The sequence below is a fragment of the Chenopodium quinoa genome, unplaced genomic scaffold, assembly GCF_001683475.1.
Source record: "Chenopodium quinoa cultivar QQ74 unplaced genomic scaffold, ASM168347v1, whole genome shotgun sequence".
Taxonomy (NCBI): domain Eukaryota; kingdom Viridiplantae; phylum Streptophyta; class Magnoliopsida; order Caryophyllales; family Amaranthaceae; genus Chenopodium; species Chenopodium quinoa.
The window spans coordinates 7,704,384-7,722,990 of record NW_018744502.1 but is presented as its reverse complement, the minus strand read 5'-3'; the positions used below and the strand labels follow the sequence as shown (position 1 = coordinate 7,722,990).

The 18,607-nt window shown below is 33.1% G+C and overlaps 1 protein-coding gene across 1 annotated transcript; it reads right to left on the bottom strand.

Annotated features, from left to right (window-relative positions):
* Positions 1–9,168: 9,168 nt before the first annotated feature.
* LOC110698269 (nuclear transcription factor Y subunit B-6-like) lies at positions 9,169–15,583 on the bottom strand. Its single transcript, XM_021875665.1, has 2 exons — positions 15,532–15,583; positions 9,169–9,755 (listed from the first exon to the last, which is right to left on the bottom strand). The coding sequence occupies exons 1-2, from the start codon at positions 15,581–15,583 to the stop codon at positions 9,169–9,171; spliced, it is 639 nt and encodes a 212-aa protein (XP_021731357.1).
* Positions 15,584–18,607: the final 3,024 nt, after the last annotated feature.

Sequence of the window (18,607 nt, the reverse complement as noted above, 5' to 3'; positions counted from 1 at the left end):
CGAAGGATTCGAAGCTCCTGGAAAGGAACACTATGCCTGCAGATTGCTAAAGTCATTGTATGGACTTAAGCAATCCCCCCGACAGTGGTACAAAAGATTAAAGGAGATGCTTAACTCGGAGTTTGACATGAAAGACTTGGGTGCAGCTAGGAAGATTTTGGGTATGGAGATCTACAGGGATCGGGCTAGAGGTAAGCTTTTCTTGACTCAGAAAAGCTACATTGAAAAGATTCTGTCTCGTTTTGGGATGGAAAAATCGAAGCCTATAAGTACGCCAACTACTGTTAGTTGTAAGTTGTCTTTGTCTATGTCACCTCAATCAGAGGAGGAGTTGTCTTATATGTCTAGAGTTCCATATGCAAACGCGGTTGGTTGTTTGATGTATGCTATGGTCTGTACTAGGCCGGATATTGCGCATGCTGTTAGTGTTGTAAGCAGGTTTATGGCTCGACCTGGGAGGGAACACTGGCAAGGGGTGAAAAGGATTTTTCGCTACCTGAGAGGGACAGCTGATATTGGTCTTGTGTACGGGAATGGTAAGGAATGCTTGGTCACTGGGTACAGTGATTCTGATTATGCAGCTGATGTGGATACCAGGAGGTCTGTGACTGGTTATGTGTTCACTTTGGGTGGTTCTGTGGTTAGTTGGAAGTCTACATTGCAGTCATCAGTTACGTTGTCAACTACTGAAGCTGAGTATATGGCTCTAACTTCTGCAGCTAAGGAGTCTATTTGGCTCAAAGGCCTAGTAGGTGAACTGGGTATTGCACAGGATTTTGCTACAGTGTATTGTGATAGTCTAAGTGCGATTTGCTTAGCTAAAGATCAAGTACACCATGATCGGACGAAGCACATTGATGTCAGGTATCATTTCTTACGTACTGACAAGAGGATTAAGGTGAAGAAGATTGGGACTGCTGACAACCCGGCTGATTTCTTCACTAAGCCTGTTCCGTTTAGCAAGTTTAAACATTGCTTAGACTTGCTAAATATTGATTACTACGTGATGTAGTAGGCCCTGAGGGGCGAAGTTGGGGAGCTCCTGGTGTAGGTGTGTTGGCATTAAGGTGGAGCTTGCCCGGGGCTTGTGATGCAGGTGGAGCATTATGAGTTGTTATACTTGGAGACGAGTATGTGATGGGTCTTGGTTGAAGACTTATCGGGATGTATGGCTTATGCATGAGTCCTGCATCGGGTTTGGCTTGAGATGTTTTTTCACTATGTCTTGATGGGGTCGTTTGCTGACTACGAGTTCTCGTCAAGGTGGAGATTGTTGATAAGTATATTAGGTGACTCGTACTTCGTAGCTTTGTCCGCCCGATCGGGCGGACATTGCCCGGTCTGACCGGGCGGAAGAAGAAGAGGTGCCTGGCAAATTCGTTGAAGAAGCTGCTCTCGCGCCCGACCGGGCGAGCCTTCGCCCGACCGGGCGAGCCTTCGCCCGATCGGGCAGACCTTGCCCGGTTTGACCGGGCGGTGGGGGTTGGATACGTTGAAGCATTCGTATGGAGTTTTCTTCTCGCGCCCGATCGGGCAGACCTTGCCCGGTCTGACCGGGCGGTGAAGGAAAAATACGGAACGCGGATTTTGCGGTTTTAGGTTATCTTATTTTATTATCTTTTTGCCCAAGTATCTTTTAATTAGGGATTAATATAAAACCTCCCTAATATCAGTATTAGGGTCAAGAGAGACAGAGTGAGAGCCGTTCTTGAGAAATACAAGAATCATCTTTGTAATCTTTGCAGTTTATAGTGAAATCATTCGATCTCGGTGCCCGTGGACGTAGCTATCACATCGATAGTGAACCACGTAAATTCTTGGTGTTGTTCTTATTGTTTGCATTGAATTTCTTTATTGTTTTCTTGTTTGTTTTCGACCTTTGCTTCCGCTGTCGCACAACAATTTTCTTATGAAGTAGTACAAGAAAGTAATGATTATGAATGTTAACATAGTTTCTAAAATTTATTTATGATAATATAAATTGCTTTCATGAAATGAATTGCTATATCTTGTAGACATAACATTAATGAAATAATTTTAAGAAAGTTTATTTTAGATAACCGATATGTTATCTATTGTTAAATGAACAAAATAGTGAAATATAAATATTTGTTCATAATTACAACCAATTATATATATACTCATTCCCAGAAGAGAATGTGAGATTACTAATTAGAAATGATAACAACCAAGCATGGTTGTATGATATTTATTAATTACAATTCAGTTGAAAGTCAGGAGCAATTCAAATGTGATCAAAGGTTATCTAATTGATAATGATAGATTATTTTATGATTTTAAGAAATTGACTATGAGAGTCCGTATATGTGATTCATATAGCAAATTAACTTGATTAATCTATTTGTTATACATGCTTATAAGCAATTGTAATGATTCAATCATTGATACAATTGACGAACATGAGGAACATGTAAGAGTTTCAATTATTTGAATTATTAAATCTAAGCATGCATATTTATGTATAAACCTTATTATAATAAATTTTATAATTTGTATATATGAATACTTTGCTTGATACATGATATTGTCAAGATACTAAAAGACCTAAATGGTGCAAGGCATTTTAAAAGGTTGTTGAATTTTCGCTCCTAATATGTAAGGTTTAGGGGGAGATTACCTTATTTTAAGTAATCCTTGCACATGACCAATATTGTGTTATATTAATGGTTTATTTACCATGACACCATCCTAAAGATGGATATGAACAATTATCATTGTTTATATTAATAAGGCATAGTTAAGAATAGTTATATCAATCAAGTAATGATTGGTTTATGATGTGAAGATTATATATATGATGCTCCTGAATAGTAAAATATGTTTGATCAATAAATTTGATATGTATCAAGGTTGTTCATTGATATTCTAGAACCATCGAATAAAGTATAATTAGTTGATTGTATATGTCTTGTTGAAAAACCCATGTTGACATTCTTATATCACATCATATACATGGTCATGCATGAACATTTGTATAAACTGATCACATTGTTAGAATAATGAGAGATTAGATTTGGGAAAATTATTGGATAATTAGGCCATCGGGGTTTAATATACCTGATATGAAATGTTGAAGTTTTATTTGAAGTGAAGAAATAATGTGCCGACTTTGTATATCTCATGTCACCTGTATAATATAAATTGAAAGACAAGACGTAACAATTTAATTGAACAATATATGTAGCATGTGTTTTTCATAGTTGGATTTGAAAAATAAAATTAAGAGATAAATATTGGATTTGAACGAGGTATATGCAAACAAGTAATAACTAGACCAGAAGTTCATCACAATATCCTATATGTAGTCAAGCGTTAAGTGTTTTGAAGCTTGACAAAATAACTTAGCTTGTATGTGTAAAAAATTAAAAGAAACTAAAGACCACCATATGTTGGTATTATATACAGGTGTTTTATTATTTAATCTCTTGATCAGGGTTATCGCATGTCAGTACATAAGAAATAAAATAACAAAAAGAAATAACTGCACAATTTATGGCTTCCCCATTAATTATATTGAAATGATCTCCTGAAGAACAAATGTACTTGAAAGTTACATTATTCTCCGGAAGAGATAAAATTTGTTGTCTATGGTTCTCCTAAAGGATTAAATTTGTTGCATATGAAATTATATTATAAGTGGGTCACAAATATTTAATGCCCCTATATATGATATATTTTACCAACTTAGGGGGGAGAAAAACTAGAATGAGTTGGCAAAATTTGGAATTATTACTTGATCCCCATAATTGGTAATTTGAAAAGATTATTACATGGCAACTTTTATTTATACGTTATCAAGATATGTTGTACATAACTCTATGATTTGATTTGTATAAATCTTGCCAACGTTTACTTGAATATTTACACCTGAAGTGTAGATTATATGATCGGTTCCAATATTAATTTAGATATGATACATGGCAAGATAGTGCAGTTGATAATTTTGAAGAGCATAAGACATTGATGAAATAATATTGTATGGGATACTCTACAAGTGAAATAGATATATGGATTACATGATATGCATGGCTTAAATTATGAGCAAAGTATATGGAAGAAGCATTCCGATGTAATCACTTATAAACTTGTGAATAGTACATAAAAGAATTTTTGTGATACCGGTATACGATGGAACCGATATACTTTTGCATATGCACTTACTAATGGACTTGTGAAGGGGCGATCTGAATTATACGTCCATTTTTATGTCGACATAATTATGATTATGAGAATGAGCTCATGGACCTGAAGTCCAACAATATATGGATTCTAAAATCCACATTGTATAATGTTTTGCATTTTTTTTAGTCTTACATTCATATGCATGTTTAAGAAGGATATATACATCATTTGTCATATATTCATACATATCATTATATAATTTTGCTTTATTTATATAGCTTTACATTTCATATTGCATTAACACATTATTTATTACTGTTTTCTAATTATGAATTTTGACATAAATGAATATGCACGCCATTTATAGTATGAATAATTTGTAAGCTTTATGAAAGTTTATAAAAAGAAGATTCAAAATCCATTGGGATAATGATGTTCTTATAGTATTTTATGAACCATGCATATGCTATTAAGAAGAGTTCTTGAAGAAATTATACATATATTTATATGTCTATCTTTCAAATTTTACTTTGGAATATTGATGAGATTTTGTAAAGAATAAAACTTTTAAAGATTATTTTTGACTAAGTAGATAACATCTCAGCCTGAAGTTTGAGCATAGCTAAGTTGGCGTGAAAAGTCTTATTATTTCTGAATTTGCAAGTCCAATTTAATATTCAATATAAAATGTGTACAATTGTACATAAGTGCAATGACATACTTATTTGTATAATTACATATTGGTCCCGAAGAACCAAAGGTGATGCAATGAGATCGATGCTTTACATTATCGATTCCAATTTGACGATGATATGAATGATATAGATATGATTTAAGAGGATAGTGTATCATCAAACATTCATAAATATCATATTGATAAACTTTTAACTACTAATGACGACCTCACCGTAAGCTATGTTTATATGAGAAAATGTGTTTTATCTAAAATGAAGTTATTATCAAGATATGTGTATTCGACATTTCAAGAAAAAGATTGGCTCTTACATCATTACATTATTCTACGTGTATTATTCTCATAAGTTAGATGCAATGAAGACAATTGAACAATTCAAGTGAAGATTTGAAATTCAAGTTAAATTTTGGAATATCAACTGTCCGTGAAGATTTTGCTGCTACACAGAAGAAGTTGTGTCAATATTTTACTTATTGCATTGAAGATATGAAGTGATGTAAAATTCAGGAGGAGAAAAAGGGGAGAAAATACGCGCTACACTCTTTTTCCCTTAACTATGGTTTTGTCCCACTGGGTTTTCCTAGTAAGGTTTTTAACGAGGTAGCATCTCAAGCGTATTATGAAGAATGATGTACTCTTTTTCCTTCACTAAGTTTTTATCCCACAGGGTTTTTCCTAATAAGGTTTTAACGAGGCACAATCTTCAATAATGGACATCCAAGGGAGAGTGTTATGAAATATAATAATGTATGTCCATTATATAAACCATTGTAACCTCCTAGGCATTATTACTTTCCTAAGTAACCTCTTGTAACTCCTTTTAACTTTATTGTTTCCCTTTGTAACTCTTCATTATTATGACTCTTCATTACTTTTGGAGAGTTACTATTTCCTCAAGTGTATATATATAGGCATTGTCTAATGAAGAAATAAACTAAGATTAACATCTACATCTTCCACTTGTATTCTACTATTCTTTCTCTCTTGCTATTTTATAGCATTATTTTAAAAAAAATTGCGAATAATTGTGTTTTTAAAAAAATGTGAATTAGTAAATTTGGAAATTGAGAAGGGCATTTTGGAAAAAGTCAAATTTATTAACCAATAATGGTTATCGTAACATCAATTAAAATTAGTTTCCATAATTTCGACCGTGTCTCGTATTTTGAATGTCAAACGATCTAATAATGCGGGCTTTCACATTCCACTTCGAGAATATGGATGTAAAATATATAAAAGGAGCATATGGTGTAGACATCTTGTACCTAAACCTCAAAAATATAATGGTTGAGTTTTAAGTATAAAAGGATTGAAGATATAGAGTTACTTTTGTATATGTGGACTATGAATTTTTTCCCTGTTTTTTTTAAGATGGAAATAGAGTATACAGTTATACTACAAAGAAAAAATTGTAAAATGTTTGATGGATGTGGACTACGTGGAATTGTGGACGAATAAGTTTTTTTTTTTTTAGTTGTGGGGAGTTTTAATTTTTTTTTTATATAACTAAAAAATAAAATAACTTTTAATTTTTAATTTTTATAAAACCTAGTGAAAATATGATATGAAATGTTTTTTTTTTTTGAAAAAAAAACAACTCAGTGTGAGCAGTTAAGATTTTTTTAAAAAAAAAAATAAATATGTGAATTTCTTTAACAAAAAAAAAAGTAAATTAGTAAATTGAAAAGAGTATTTTGGAAAAACACAAATTTATCACCCAAGATGCCCTTTCTCTTTATATATTACAATAGATATTTGTCGCAAATTAAGATAATTTTGACATTTTATCGTAAATATAATATCTATTAGTCTTTTTATCAAAAAAAAAAAAGAAAAAAGAAAAAGAAGTCTATTTCTATTTATAGATAATACTTTTTTACAATCATACCCTATTTTTTATTATTTGATATTTTATTTCTTTTTCTTTTTTGTACTTTTGACATTAATTCTCAACACTTTCTCTCTCCATCTATTCAATAATTCTCAACCACTTTTTCTCTCTCTCTATCTCTCTCTAACCCTACATGCGTATTTGTACTTTCAATCAACTTCCTTAATTTCCATGAAAAATGGAAAATAGGCTTCTAATTATGAAACAGGGGGAGTTTATTTAATGCATCATTTGATTTATTCGGCCTAAAAAAAATTAATGCACCGCATAAAATTACACCGATGCGCCAAATCTGCAAAGCAATGAGCCTGAGCAACCATAGACCTGGAAACCTTCTTAACATGACGCACAACAAAAGACCCAATAAATTCTAGAAGCTCCTGTTGAATCCAAAGGACAGAAATATCCTTGGGATGCTGAAACTGAAGCAGATCCACAATCGAAATACAATCAGTATGAATCTGTAAAGAGGAATACCCACCCTGCCTAGCATGGCATAAGACAAATAGACAATCCATCAGTCAGACTGGAACGTAGAATTAAAGCTATAGGCCTGCGCCCCACCCTCTAGCTGAACACCAGAAGACAGATCCAAGAAAACCCATCCTGTACCCACACTACGACTACCGAAACTCTACGCTCCATCAAAAAGTAAGGCTGACGTTACAAGCAAACAGCCGAAGCATCCCCTCGAAGAATTGCATAAGACATAGTACAAGAAAATCCGGAGGAGAGGAGACAAAGGACAACTAACCTCATATCTGAAGAACCTAGCCTCAGAACATCGTTCCACCCAACTAGAAGCTAGACCGATAATACATTGAGGAGAATAAACCGCAAAAACAAAATCTTAGAGAATTTTGAGTAAGAACAAACTAAAGAAATGATCTAGTGAGGGGTGTCCATTATTCAGATAAAACCAAAATCCAATCCAATCCAAACGAATTATTAATTCGGATTGGATTTGAACTTTAAATTAGATTTGACCGAATTGAAATTTTTTGACAATAAAGGATTTACGGATCGGATTGGTTTAACCTTGTTTGGATCCAAAAAAACAAAATAACCGAAAATATGAAATCATGTTTTTACAAATAAGGGATTGTTAGTATTTATTATGATAAACTATATTCACAATTACATTAATATAAAACATATAAAATTATGTTTTTAATACTTGTATTAATCATATACAACTATCCTTCCAAAAATAAATTTTTTATTATTATATATTTATTTTTATAATTGGACCAGGATTAAAAAAATTTGCAACGTATTCTAATTTGGATTTTTGGATCCAAATAAACGAATTTTAATTCGGATTTGTTCAGATTGGATTTGGTAAGGAATTCAGATCGGATTGGATAGTGAAAATCGAATTTTATTTAGGATTGGATTGGATTTGGCCCAAATCCAAATTAAAAACCGAATGGACGCCCCTAGATCTAGTAACAACCAATCCTTATCATGAAGAAACCTAAAAAGAACCTCAGGAAACCAATCATCAAAAGACTGATCCTAGGACACGTCTAAAGATGACCTACAAGGCCGGTCTTTCCATAAACTCCAAGTAAAAGGACAATCTTTAAATAAATGAGAAAAAATCCACATCTGGAATCCATAGGCAAACCCTTCCTAGCAAGCAATAATGCAGAAGGCAAAGCATTATGAATAATCTTCCAAGCAAACTTTTTCCACTTTAGAAGTAAAGGCGAAGCCTAGAAATTCCTCCACCAACATGAATCAAGAAGCAAAGGAGACCATTGACCACCATTCTCATAACCCAAGGAGCACACATACACAATTTTTGTGGAAAACATCCCATCCCTTGTAAATTTCCAGTAAACAATATCATCCATTTGTCCCACTAGCCGTTCAAGACCTAGAACGCCTAGGATAAGATAGTTTAATTTCAGACAAATCAGTTGAACAACATTTTTTAAAATTGAGTTCACGGCACGACCCAACTCCTCAGTCGTCATTGTGCCATGCCACGGATGGACTCGTGTCGGGGCGTGCCATGTTCGTGCCGCCTGCGGGCCAACACCGTCCATGCCCATCTCTAGTCAAACGGTGCTAACTAAAATAAAAACAGAAGAAGTATAAATATCATTCATACATTCTTTAATACCTCTAGTCAAACGGTACTAACTAAAATAAAAACGGAGGAAGTATAAATATCATTCATACATTCTATTATATAAGGTTGATATTACATCATCACTTCAAGCTCATCAATTGATCAACATCTTGTGCACTATTAATTAGGAGGTAGAAGACCTTCAAATACATCATTATACACTAATAGTAAACTATTATCATTATAATTATTAATTATTGCTAGAACTCTCAATAACACCAAAGTACATCATATTGCTAGTACAATCTATAATACTATTATTAATAGTATTATAAATTGTACTAGCTTTGCCATATATGGTCAACATATGCCGTGGCCTTGGCCAACACCTCCGTCACGACCACCACCATCACCACCAATGCCCACTCCTTCATGAGGGTTAAAATAGGGATCCGCCATGACAGGTGGCGGGACTATCGCGACACCGGGCCTAACAGCGATAGGCCTAAACAACCTCATTCTTAGGGCTTGGATAAAATCATCCGTACCCTCCACCTCGCGGTACCTATTCAAGTAAGTCAAGAGGGGCTCGGCGTAGTGGCCAAGTTTTAGCCTAGACATGGCTGCTACTAAGTCATTAGCCGAGATCACCTTACGTTGTTCCACCTTACGTATCTCGTTGGCCTCCTTCGATACGTAGTTGATAAACTTGGAGATACACTCTTGAATTGTTTCTTTGGCTTCATCGGTTATTTGGCCATTTGAAGGGAGGACTTGTCGCATCACACGAATCACGTTCGCGATAGGTATGTATTCTTGTTCACGATGGTTGTTTGTTGATGATGGATGAAGCGGGGGACGACCGGCTCTCCTCCTAGGAGGAGGAGGAGGAGGGTTGTTTGTTGTAGATGGTGATGGTATGTTACTTCCAATGGTGCTTGATGATGCTGAAAACATAAATTTAAAGAGATCATAAAATTAATTAAACATGCATAGATCCATATCCATGTATATACACTATAATTACGAGTAACAAGTGCAGTTACTAATTAATGAGATCTTGGTCTATTGGTAAATATTAAAATGTCATATACAATCAATAAGTTATAGATTTAAAACCCCCATTTGAGATATGTAATTTTTTGTAAAGAAGTTATCCCGTTCAATTACATATAACAAAAAGTGTCAAAAACAATCTTAATTAATTAAATATTATAAAGTATATGCCACATGCATCTCATTTCATATTAATAACGTTAATTTGGATTTATTCTGTTTGTTACATCCCTCTTTTAATGTAACGCTATATTTGGACTTGAGAGACATGCAATATGTTGCTTGTTTGAGAGACATGCAATACGTTGCTTAATCTACAGATATTCAATGTTGGACACAAAATGAAGCAAAAGAAAGGAAATCTAGAGAAATAGAATTGAACGAGGTATTGTATATAATTGTTTTTAACACAAAAAAAAATTAAGTGCAATAACTTTTATGCTTGATTTTGAAATTTTAATCCTTAACCTTTATTATGTCCCGATAATAAATTATGCTAAAATTATTTTTACATGCATTACAGAAAATTAAAAGATACATGTAGCTAAAATTTTATGTTTGATTTACCGGATTGTTTAAAGTGGAATTGTGAATTGGGTGTCTTGATTGTTTAAGGATGAATTATTTTAAAATTTGTTGAGTAAAAGACTACTCCCTTCGTTTTTTAATACTTGCTACCCTTTCCTATTCCGCCCATTTTTAAATACTTGCTCCATTTTCTTATTTGGAAAGTTTTAACAATATTTAATTAGTTTTTTTTTACCTAGTGGACCTACCATAAAACATATTTTATTAATTTTATATTCTCTCTCCTCCGATCATCTCCACTACTTTTGCTTTTTACATTTTTTTTTATTTTTCCACCTACCCTACTACCTCCATATTTTATTACTTTCTCCAATTTCTCCTAAAACTCCATGCAAGGAGAAAATGAGCAAGTATTTGAAAATGGAGGGAGTACTTCGTATCAAAAGAGACCGGTACAAGTGTAAAACGACTTTTTTCATAAGCAAAATCAAACACTTATACTCTAATAGAGTTTTTGTATGAAATGTTATAGAGATACTCTAAATAATTTCAATCAAATCTTTTAAAGTTGAGTCACACTAGGTGTGCTTGTCACGATCTGAGTGTTCAGATTTTGGCATCGCGCACGTGCATCGGTGTAGATGTATAGGATTGGGTGCTTCTAATAAATCATGAAACATCATTTTGATACGTAAAAATTGTTCGTGATCTGAGTGTTCAGATTTTGGCATCGCGCACGTGCATCGGTGTAGATGTATATGATTGGGTGCTTCTAATAAATCATGAAACATCATTTTGATACGTAAAAATTGTTCGTGATGATCAAATTCAAAGCAAGGAAAATAAACAACAAAAAGCATGCATATATTCACATATATATTTATTTAATAACATTAAACTTTGTTACTAGTTGCAAGTTTTGAAACTTTGGACTTATTTTTCATGCATGATGTGAGGTTACACTTGCTCTTGTTGATTGAGTTTCCTTCTTCCATATTTCTTTTCTTCTCCATTGTTTTTTTTTTTTTTTTTTTTTGGTGTGAATGAAATAATTGTAAGAGGGGGAGGGGGTATTTATGGAGTATGTTTGTGTTAATGAAACGAAATTTGGCAGCTACCACTATTTGGCCGTTTCTTAAAAAGGGGAATATTCTTGTAATCTAAGCTCATTTTTTACATATGAACATAAATAACATCATATACTAGTATCAAAAGAAACATGTCTTAAGAAAGGGGAAATTTAAAGGGTTGATAATACATCATGTGACTCATGTCTCATGTATTAAGAAACAATATAATTAAATATAATGTGTTTATTAAAAGGATGTCATATTATTATTTTTTCATTTCAAATAATACTATGTATACGTATAAAGTAAATACTCCGTATTACTATATACGGATGGATGGGAGTATCATTGAATCAATTGTTTAAGCTAACATATTTCGATCTGTCCAAAGAAAAGAAAAAAAAAACTAATATATTTCGAAAGTTTGGAAATTGGACTATTTTTCTATAAATGCTATGATTTCTTTCTGTTTATATATTAAAGTAATCAGAACTTTAACAATTAAAAATTTAAAATCAAATTTATATTTATATTATTCTAGTATTATAATTTATTTTTTTTCCTTTCTAGTATTGTTTGTATGATTAATAAGGATTAGTTCACTAGTGTATAGATAAATGCTCAACAGTGATCCCATATGAGGATAAATAGGGTTATTAAGGTTATATTTCCCGTCTTATTTTTACGGATTTTAAAATTGTCAAGTTCAATAATGTCATCAACTAATAAGAGTTATTATCAAGTTCAATTGGGTTACCAAGTTTGAGTGTCTGACTCACAAATACAACAAGCTAAGTTTTAATAAATAAAACTCAAGGTCAATAAGTTTTGGGCATGTAAAAAATTTTAAATAGGGAGAATTCAGATAATTATTTACATCGCTGTATATAAAAGAGGTAATTAACATGCCACTATTGTAAATAAATAAATGAAGTATGTAAAAGTTAAAACGTCGTCTGAGTATTTAGAAAAGAATGGAAGTTTATTTTATTTATGTAACAACAATGACGTTATATTGTATTCTTTCTCAAAATATTGTGAAGATAATAAACTATAAAAATGTATGAATCGAAAAGTTTATTCTAATATATTTCAATTTTAAAAGTTTGATTTTTATGATGATTATGTTTTGCTAAATACAGTAATGAGAATTCTTGTAATTTAATCTTAACATACATTTTCATTACATGTATTTTGTCAGTTACTAATAAGGTATAGAATATTCTGGTTGTTATGAATTCGTTATCAATTCATTGAAACCATTTTTGTACTCTTTATAAACCTTCGTTCCATATCATAATTTGACCAACTAGTAAGGAAAACTAGAAAGTCAACAAAAATTTAAGACAATAGCTAAAAGAAGTAGTGTTGTTTGCGTGATCAGTATGACCTAGCTAGGATAAATTTAACGCGTGCAATATAATAGTAAAATAAATACAATGCTTGCCCACGTGAGGAAATAGAATTTTATCACGCTTTATTTTCCCGCTCTAAGAAACTATTGTGCATTAATTATTTAAGTATATGTTGATTAAGGTATAAAACCCTAGCCACCACCCTATTTCCTCGATCTCCCCCTTTTTTCACTCTAGCTTAGGGTTCATAATTTTTGTAAGTATATGTTGAGTAAGAAGATATAAAACCCTAGTCAATGGTACCCTATCCTTTAGATTTCTCTCCCATATTTAACTCTAGGGTTCATCAAAACTATTTAAGTATATGTTAATTAAGAAATAATATATCCTAGCCAGCCCACCAACCTATCTCCTTGACCCTCTCCATATTTTTCACTCAAGGTTCATAAAAATTAGTGTTTCATAGGCCATGCAAAATAGTCAAATTTCTTCAAACATTCGGTTATTTATGACTTTTTTCTTTTATATATTTCTATATTTGCTGTTAGTTTCAATAATACATTCTTTAATTGTAGTGTCTTTAATTGTTCAAGTTCAAGTTTTTTAGTGGTATAAATAGATAAAGGTTTATGCAAGGTTAAAAAAGAGGTTAATTCTTCCATTATTACAATCAAGTGATCTAGACAAGAAACTTCTTCACGACTACATTAAATCAATAGACCTCTCTCATAGGAAGGCTATAAATCACAACTATAGATATGAAGAGTGTATGAAACAACCGTTGTAGTTTTGTTGTGTTTTTAATTTCTTATTAACTTGAAATCTCAATACTAGTCTAACTTATTTACTTAAACATCGTGTCATCGTATTGACCCACTTTTTGTAAGCACGTGATAAACCTCTGACAATTGATTCTAACTTTTATTTTTCGTATGTGTCCGTTTTATGTTATGTTGTTCTACGTCAGCTTTTGCTAGCTCTGCTAAACACAATTTTTTTTTTCTCCCACATGAATCATGAACGACATTATAGTTGTAAAATGGGTTTCTTTTATAAAGTGTGTATTACTACTTAAAACGATTATATATCATTGCATTATCTGGCAAGTGCCAACTAACACTATTTGGTCCATTCAAAAGGGGTACGGGTGGGTTTTTCTTGTGATTTATGGTCATTTTATGCATGACCCTATCCAAAACCATGCACTAGAAATAGGAAAACAAGAAAAACATGTAGTACGTGTTATAGTTTCAAATCTGTTAGTTGAGACGAACACTACAAGAGGGGGTGAATTGTAGTGAGTTTCTAATGCCTGCTTTTGCGGAATATATATAACAGAAATGTAAAAGAAACTTGCACATTGCATCAGTATTTTACGAGAAAACCTTCCAAGGCCTAACTGAAAGTAAAACTCGACCCTTCTAAGGGAGTTCAAACATCAAAACACTTCACTATAATAGGGAAACCTCTCCTGTTACAACATATTATAATCAGACCTAAACTCACAAGTTCCAGTCTGAACTTGCTACCCAGTAGAACCCTATTCTTCCAAACCTAAGTCCCTAACTAGGTTCATTCGTACTCCTTGAGTGCTTTCTCACTCAACCTATATATAGAAGCCTACAAAACTGTATGCAATAAACAATTCACTCACCCAAACCAAAACAATACAAACACTTGAATTCTAGTATGTGATAGGAAAGCTACACATGGAATTTGAAACTAATATGACAAAGCTAGACTTGGCAAACTTACAAAATTGAGCTCTCTTAAGATTCTTCACGCATAAAAACTCACAAGTTGTGTAAAGAACGAAATCTACGTTATATACAACAAATACTAGTATGTAAAGTAGGGTTTTCCAAATGATAGAAATTCTAAAACTACCATAATTCATAAAACACAGTTTTGTGTAAATCTTTTGTAAAGAAAATCTTTTTAGAAAACTTATTAAAGATAAATTGATGAAAATAATAATATCTTTTTATAACCGGATTTTATAAGATAAAATCTTTAGAAAATCTTTTCATAAATTAAAACTTATCTTTTATAAAGTTTCCTTGTACAAACTTGCCAAGCTTCGCCACGCTTTTAATAAATTCCATGCATAAACTAACCTAACATATTTACAGCAGTCCTTAAATATATAAACTTAACATAACCTAGATTTTTTTTTCAATTGTTGTAGCTTAGGATACTTAGGCTTCATGTAGTCCAGGATCCTGCTGACTTCACTTCTTCAGCACCTTGCTGAAGTTCTTGTGGAACTTGCTGTCTTCTCTTTCCTATCAGGGAACTCAGTTAGTTCCACTAAGGAACTCTTCTTCTATTTCTTTAAATTTTCTTGGAGTCTCCTTGAGTCTTCGTAGGCAGGTTACTCTTCCAATTCCAAAGTCTACTTCACTTGTTCTACTTATTACAACACTTAGAGAAATCTTGATTAGTTAAAGTTTGCTCTTTGTCTTTATTATCATCAAAACTCTTAAGCTTTAACAATTTCCCTCTTTTTTATGATAACAAACTTAGCAAACTTCTAAGAAAACTTAAATCACATATAATGACGTATGTTTGTATTTTTAAGTTTTAACGAGGAAATAAACGCACAACGAAAGCAAAAACTGAAAAACAAAAATAACTAAAACAAAACAAAACTAACTATACTACTTTATACATAGCAGCATCAGAGAAATTTCTGATACTTTCTCAACTGGTACCCAGAACAACTTCAACCTTCAAGTTTTCTTCTTCTTTTCCCCATTTTGGCATTATCAAAAAGTCATGCATTATAAGTTATTCGAAGGATTCTTTTTACTAAGCTACTATCAGGTGTGACTCCTTTGGGTTTGCTTGGAACATAGCACACTACACTGAACAATATGTCAGGTCTACTAGATGTTAAGTAAAGTAGAGATCCAATCATACCTCGATACATAGTTTGATCTATGCAAGTTCAAGATGGGTCTTCATCAAGTTTAGTTGCAACACCCATAGGAGCCCTATTGGTTTTAGCATTATCGAGCTTGTACTTTTTTACCAGTTCCTTTATGAACTTTTGTTGATGGATCATGATCCCTTCTTCAATTTGCTTAATTTGCAAACCAAGAATGAAATTTAAATCACCCATCCTGCTCATTTCAAATTTTTCTCCCTAAGGTCAGCAAAATAGTTACACAAAGATTCGTTAGTTGCACCAAATAATATATCATCAACATAAATTTGTACAACTAAAATGTCAGTTCCTTTTTATTTTAAAAATATAGTTTTATCAATTTTGCCACGTTTAAAACTATTATCCAAAAGGAACTTGGAAAACCTTTCATACCATGCTCTATGAGCATGCTTCAGTCCATAAAGGGCTTTATCAAGCTTGTAAACATAGTTTGGGAATTCTGAATTCTCAAATCCAGGAGCTTGTAAACTTGTATTTGCCGATTATAAATAGTGCCAAAATAAATTGGAAAAATTGAAAATAATAATACAACTTTTGGTTGGTTCTTTTTTTAATAATACATCCTTTTGATTATACATCAATATTACAACCATTAGGGGGTGTTTATTTTTAATAGGCAAAAACTAATTGGTAACCTGTTTTTACAGGTATCGTGCCACGTGTCATTGTTTTATTGGTTTTCTCAATTTAATTTGATTTTTTTAAATTTGTAATAATTTTAATTTTAAAAAAATATTTAATAATAAAAAATACTTTTATTATTATTATTAGTATTAGAAAAAAAAAATCCACCACCCTTGCCACCACCATCCTGCCATCATTCTCTTTCCCTCTCCCGCTCACGCACCTTTCCTCTCCCCTATCCCAGAACCCGGACGATCGGCGTCCAAGCTCACCCACCGTCGCCGACCCACCCTTATTACCCCGACCTCCCCTTACTCATCGTGCCACCCATCCGACGAAACCCTAACCCGCAAAAACCGTAACAAACTTCCACCTTCGTTTCCGATTATACCCCTTCCCGACCACAACAGCCCCGAAACCACCCTCTCCTCTGTTTTTCGACCCCTTTAAACCCTATTCCCTCACCCAAACCACCTAAAATGCGTTTAACCCAAAAAACCTGAAATCCTAGGAAACGGGTTTTCGGATTAAATGTGAAACCCGTAAAAGGAGCTATATTGGTAGCGATGAAGTGGCAGTATCGGTGGCGTTAATTGTTGCGGCCTGGTGGACCGTGGTGGTACATGTGGGAGCAGCGAAGAAGCTGCTGGGATTGTTTGCTGGTTACATGGCGTGAGGTGGTGTTGATTGTGGCTGATGTGGTGGCAGTGAGGTAGATGCGGGGGTGGTTTATTCGGTGCGGTTAGGTTGGGCGGTGGGCAGGGGAAGAGTAGGGGATTATGAAGAAAAAAGGGAGGGGAAGTAGTGGTGGTGGTGGTTGGATATTTTTAATTACAATTCTTTATTAAAAATTAAAAATTTAATTAAACTTTAAACAATTTTAATAATTTTCTTTTTAAAAAAAATAAATAAATAAATAAACTAACTACATGACAATACGTGTCATGGTAACCTATTCAACAGGTTACAAGTTTTTTTTGCCTGTTTAAATTAAACACCCCCTAAAGACTACAATATTACTGTATAATCAAAAGGTTGTATTATTAAAAAAGAACGGGCCAAAAGTTGTATCATTATTTGCAATTTTTCCAAATAAATTGTAACACTTATATTTAAAAAAAAAAACAACAATAGGATTATATTAAATGTTTGTGGGATCACTTTTCCATTTAAAATTGAAATCCAAACTACTTGAAATTTTTTAAAACAAAATACGAAGTATAAAATGAAAATTTCATGTACTAGAATACGGTGCGGGTCCCACATCAAAGAGCCAATGAGACAACAAGAATGTTGTGTAATAGTCTAGTGGAAGTTTACGTTAAAGCTTAGATTGTGTCTAAAAGCCAGGAAACAAACCCATGATAGTTGTGAACTTGTGAGTTATGAAGATAATCTTAAACTGTTAGAGCAATGCCTGTACATGAGATAGAGTTTACATCTAACAAAATTCACTCAGCCACCTCCTATATGCATTATGCAACACTAATTCTGTATAATATCCACCATTCCCACTAAACAATTGTTGGTGTTCCGGGGCGGAACCGAGATGATGATCATGGGTCGTTGCCCACCAGTCTTGAATCCGAGTAATCCGTAAAACAAACTCTAAGACTCGGGAAGGGCCCCGAGATAGAGCCTCCGAAGCTTAAATCAGTTAACATGAGCATAAGAGAGTAAAAGAAATAGGAGAAGTAGAGAAAGTGAGAGAGCCAAACCTTCCAACTTAAGGAGGTAATTATAATACTTTCTGATGTTGTTAAATCTTACTTCCTCCGTTCTTTATTACTTGACCCGCTTTGACTTTTACACTATTCACCACCCCTCCTTTGACCGTCTTTTGTGAATAATATGTAAGGAAAAATATATTCATGTATGATCTTTTTGGATTCGTCTCAATAAGTACTATCATAATATATAACTTTTATAATTTTTACTTATAGAAAGTTTAAGTTATTGATCGTTAAAGTTTTGCATTGGCAAGCGTGATAAAAGAAACAGGTAAGTAAAAAAGAACGGAGGAAATAGGTTATAGGCTTAGGCTAGTGGGCTTTTAACTTGCATAGTTCGTTGGTATACTGAAGGCTTTTATATAAAGTAATGAGTTGGGCCATTATATATCCTGTACAGTTGGTCCAGGTGAAGAAGGCCTTCTAATTTAACGATGTCGCGGTTGTTTTATCAAGTGACGCTAGGTTGTTGTCGTCTTCATTACT

Coding starts and splice junctions, on each gene's coding strand:
- LOC110698269 (XM_021875665.1), bottom strand. CDS start 15,583: ATGCCAAAATGGGGAAAAGAAGAAGAAAACTTGAAGGTTGAAGTTGTT. Junction 9,756..15,531: donor GAAGGTTGAAGTTGTTCTGG/GTACCAGTTGAG, acceptor TTATGTTTTCAG/CATCATCAAGCACCATTGGA.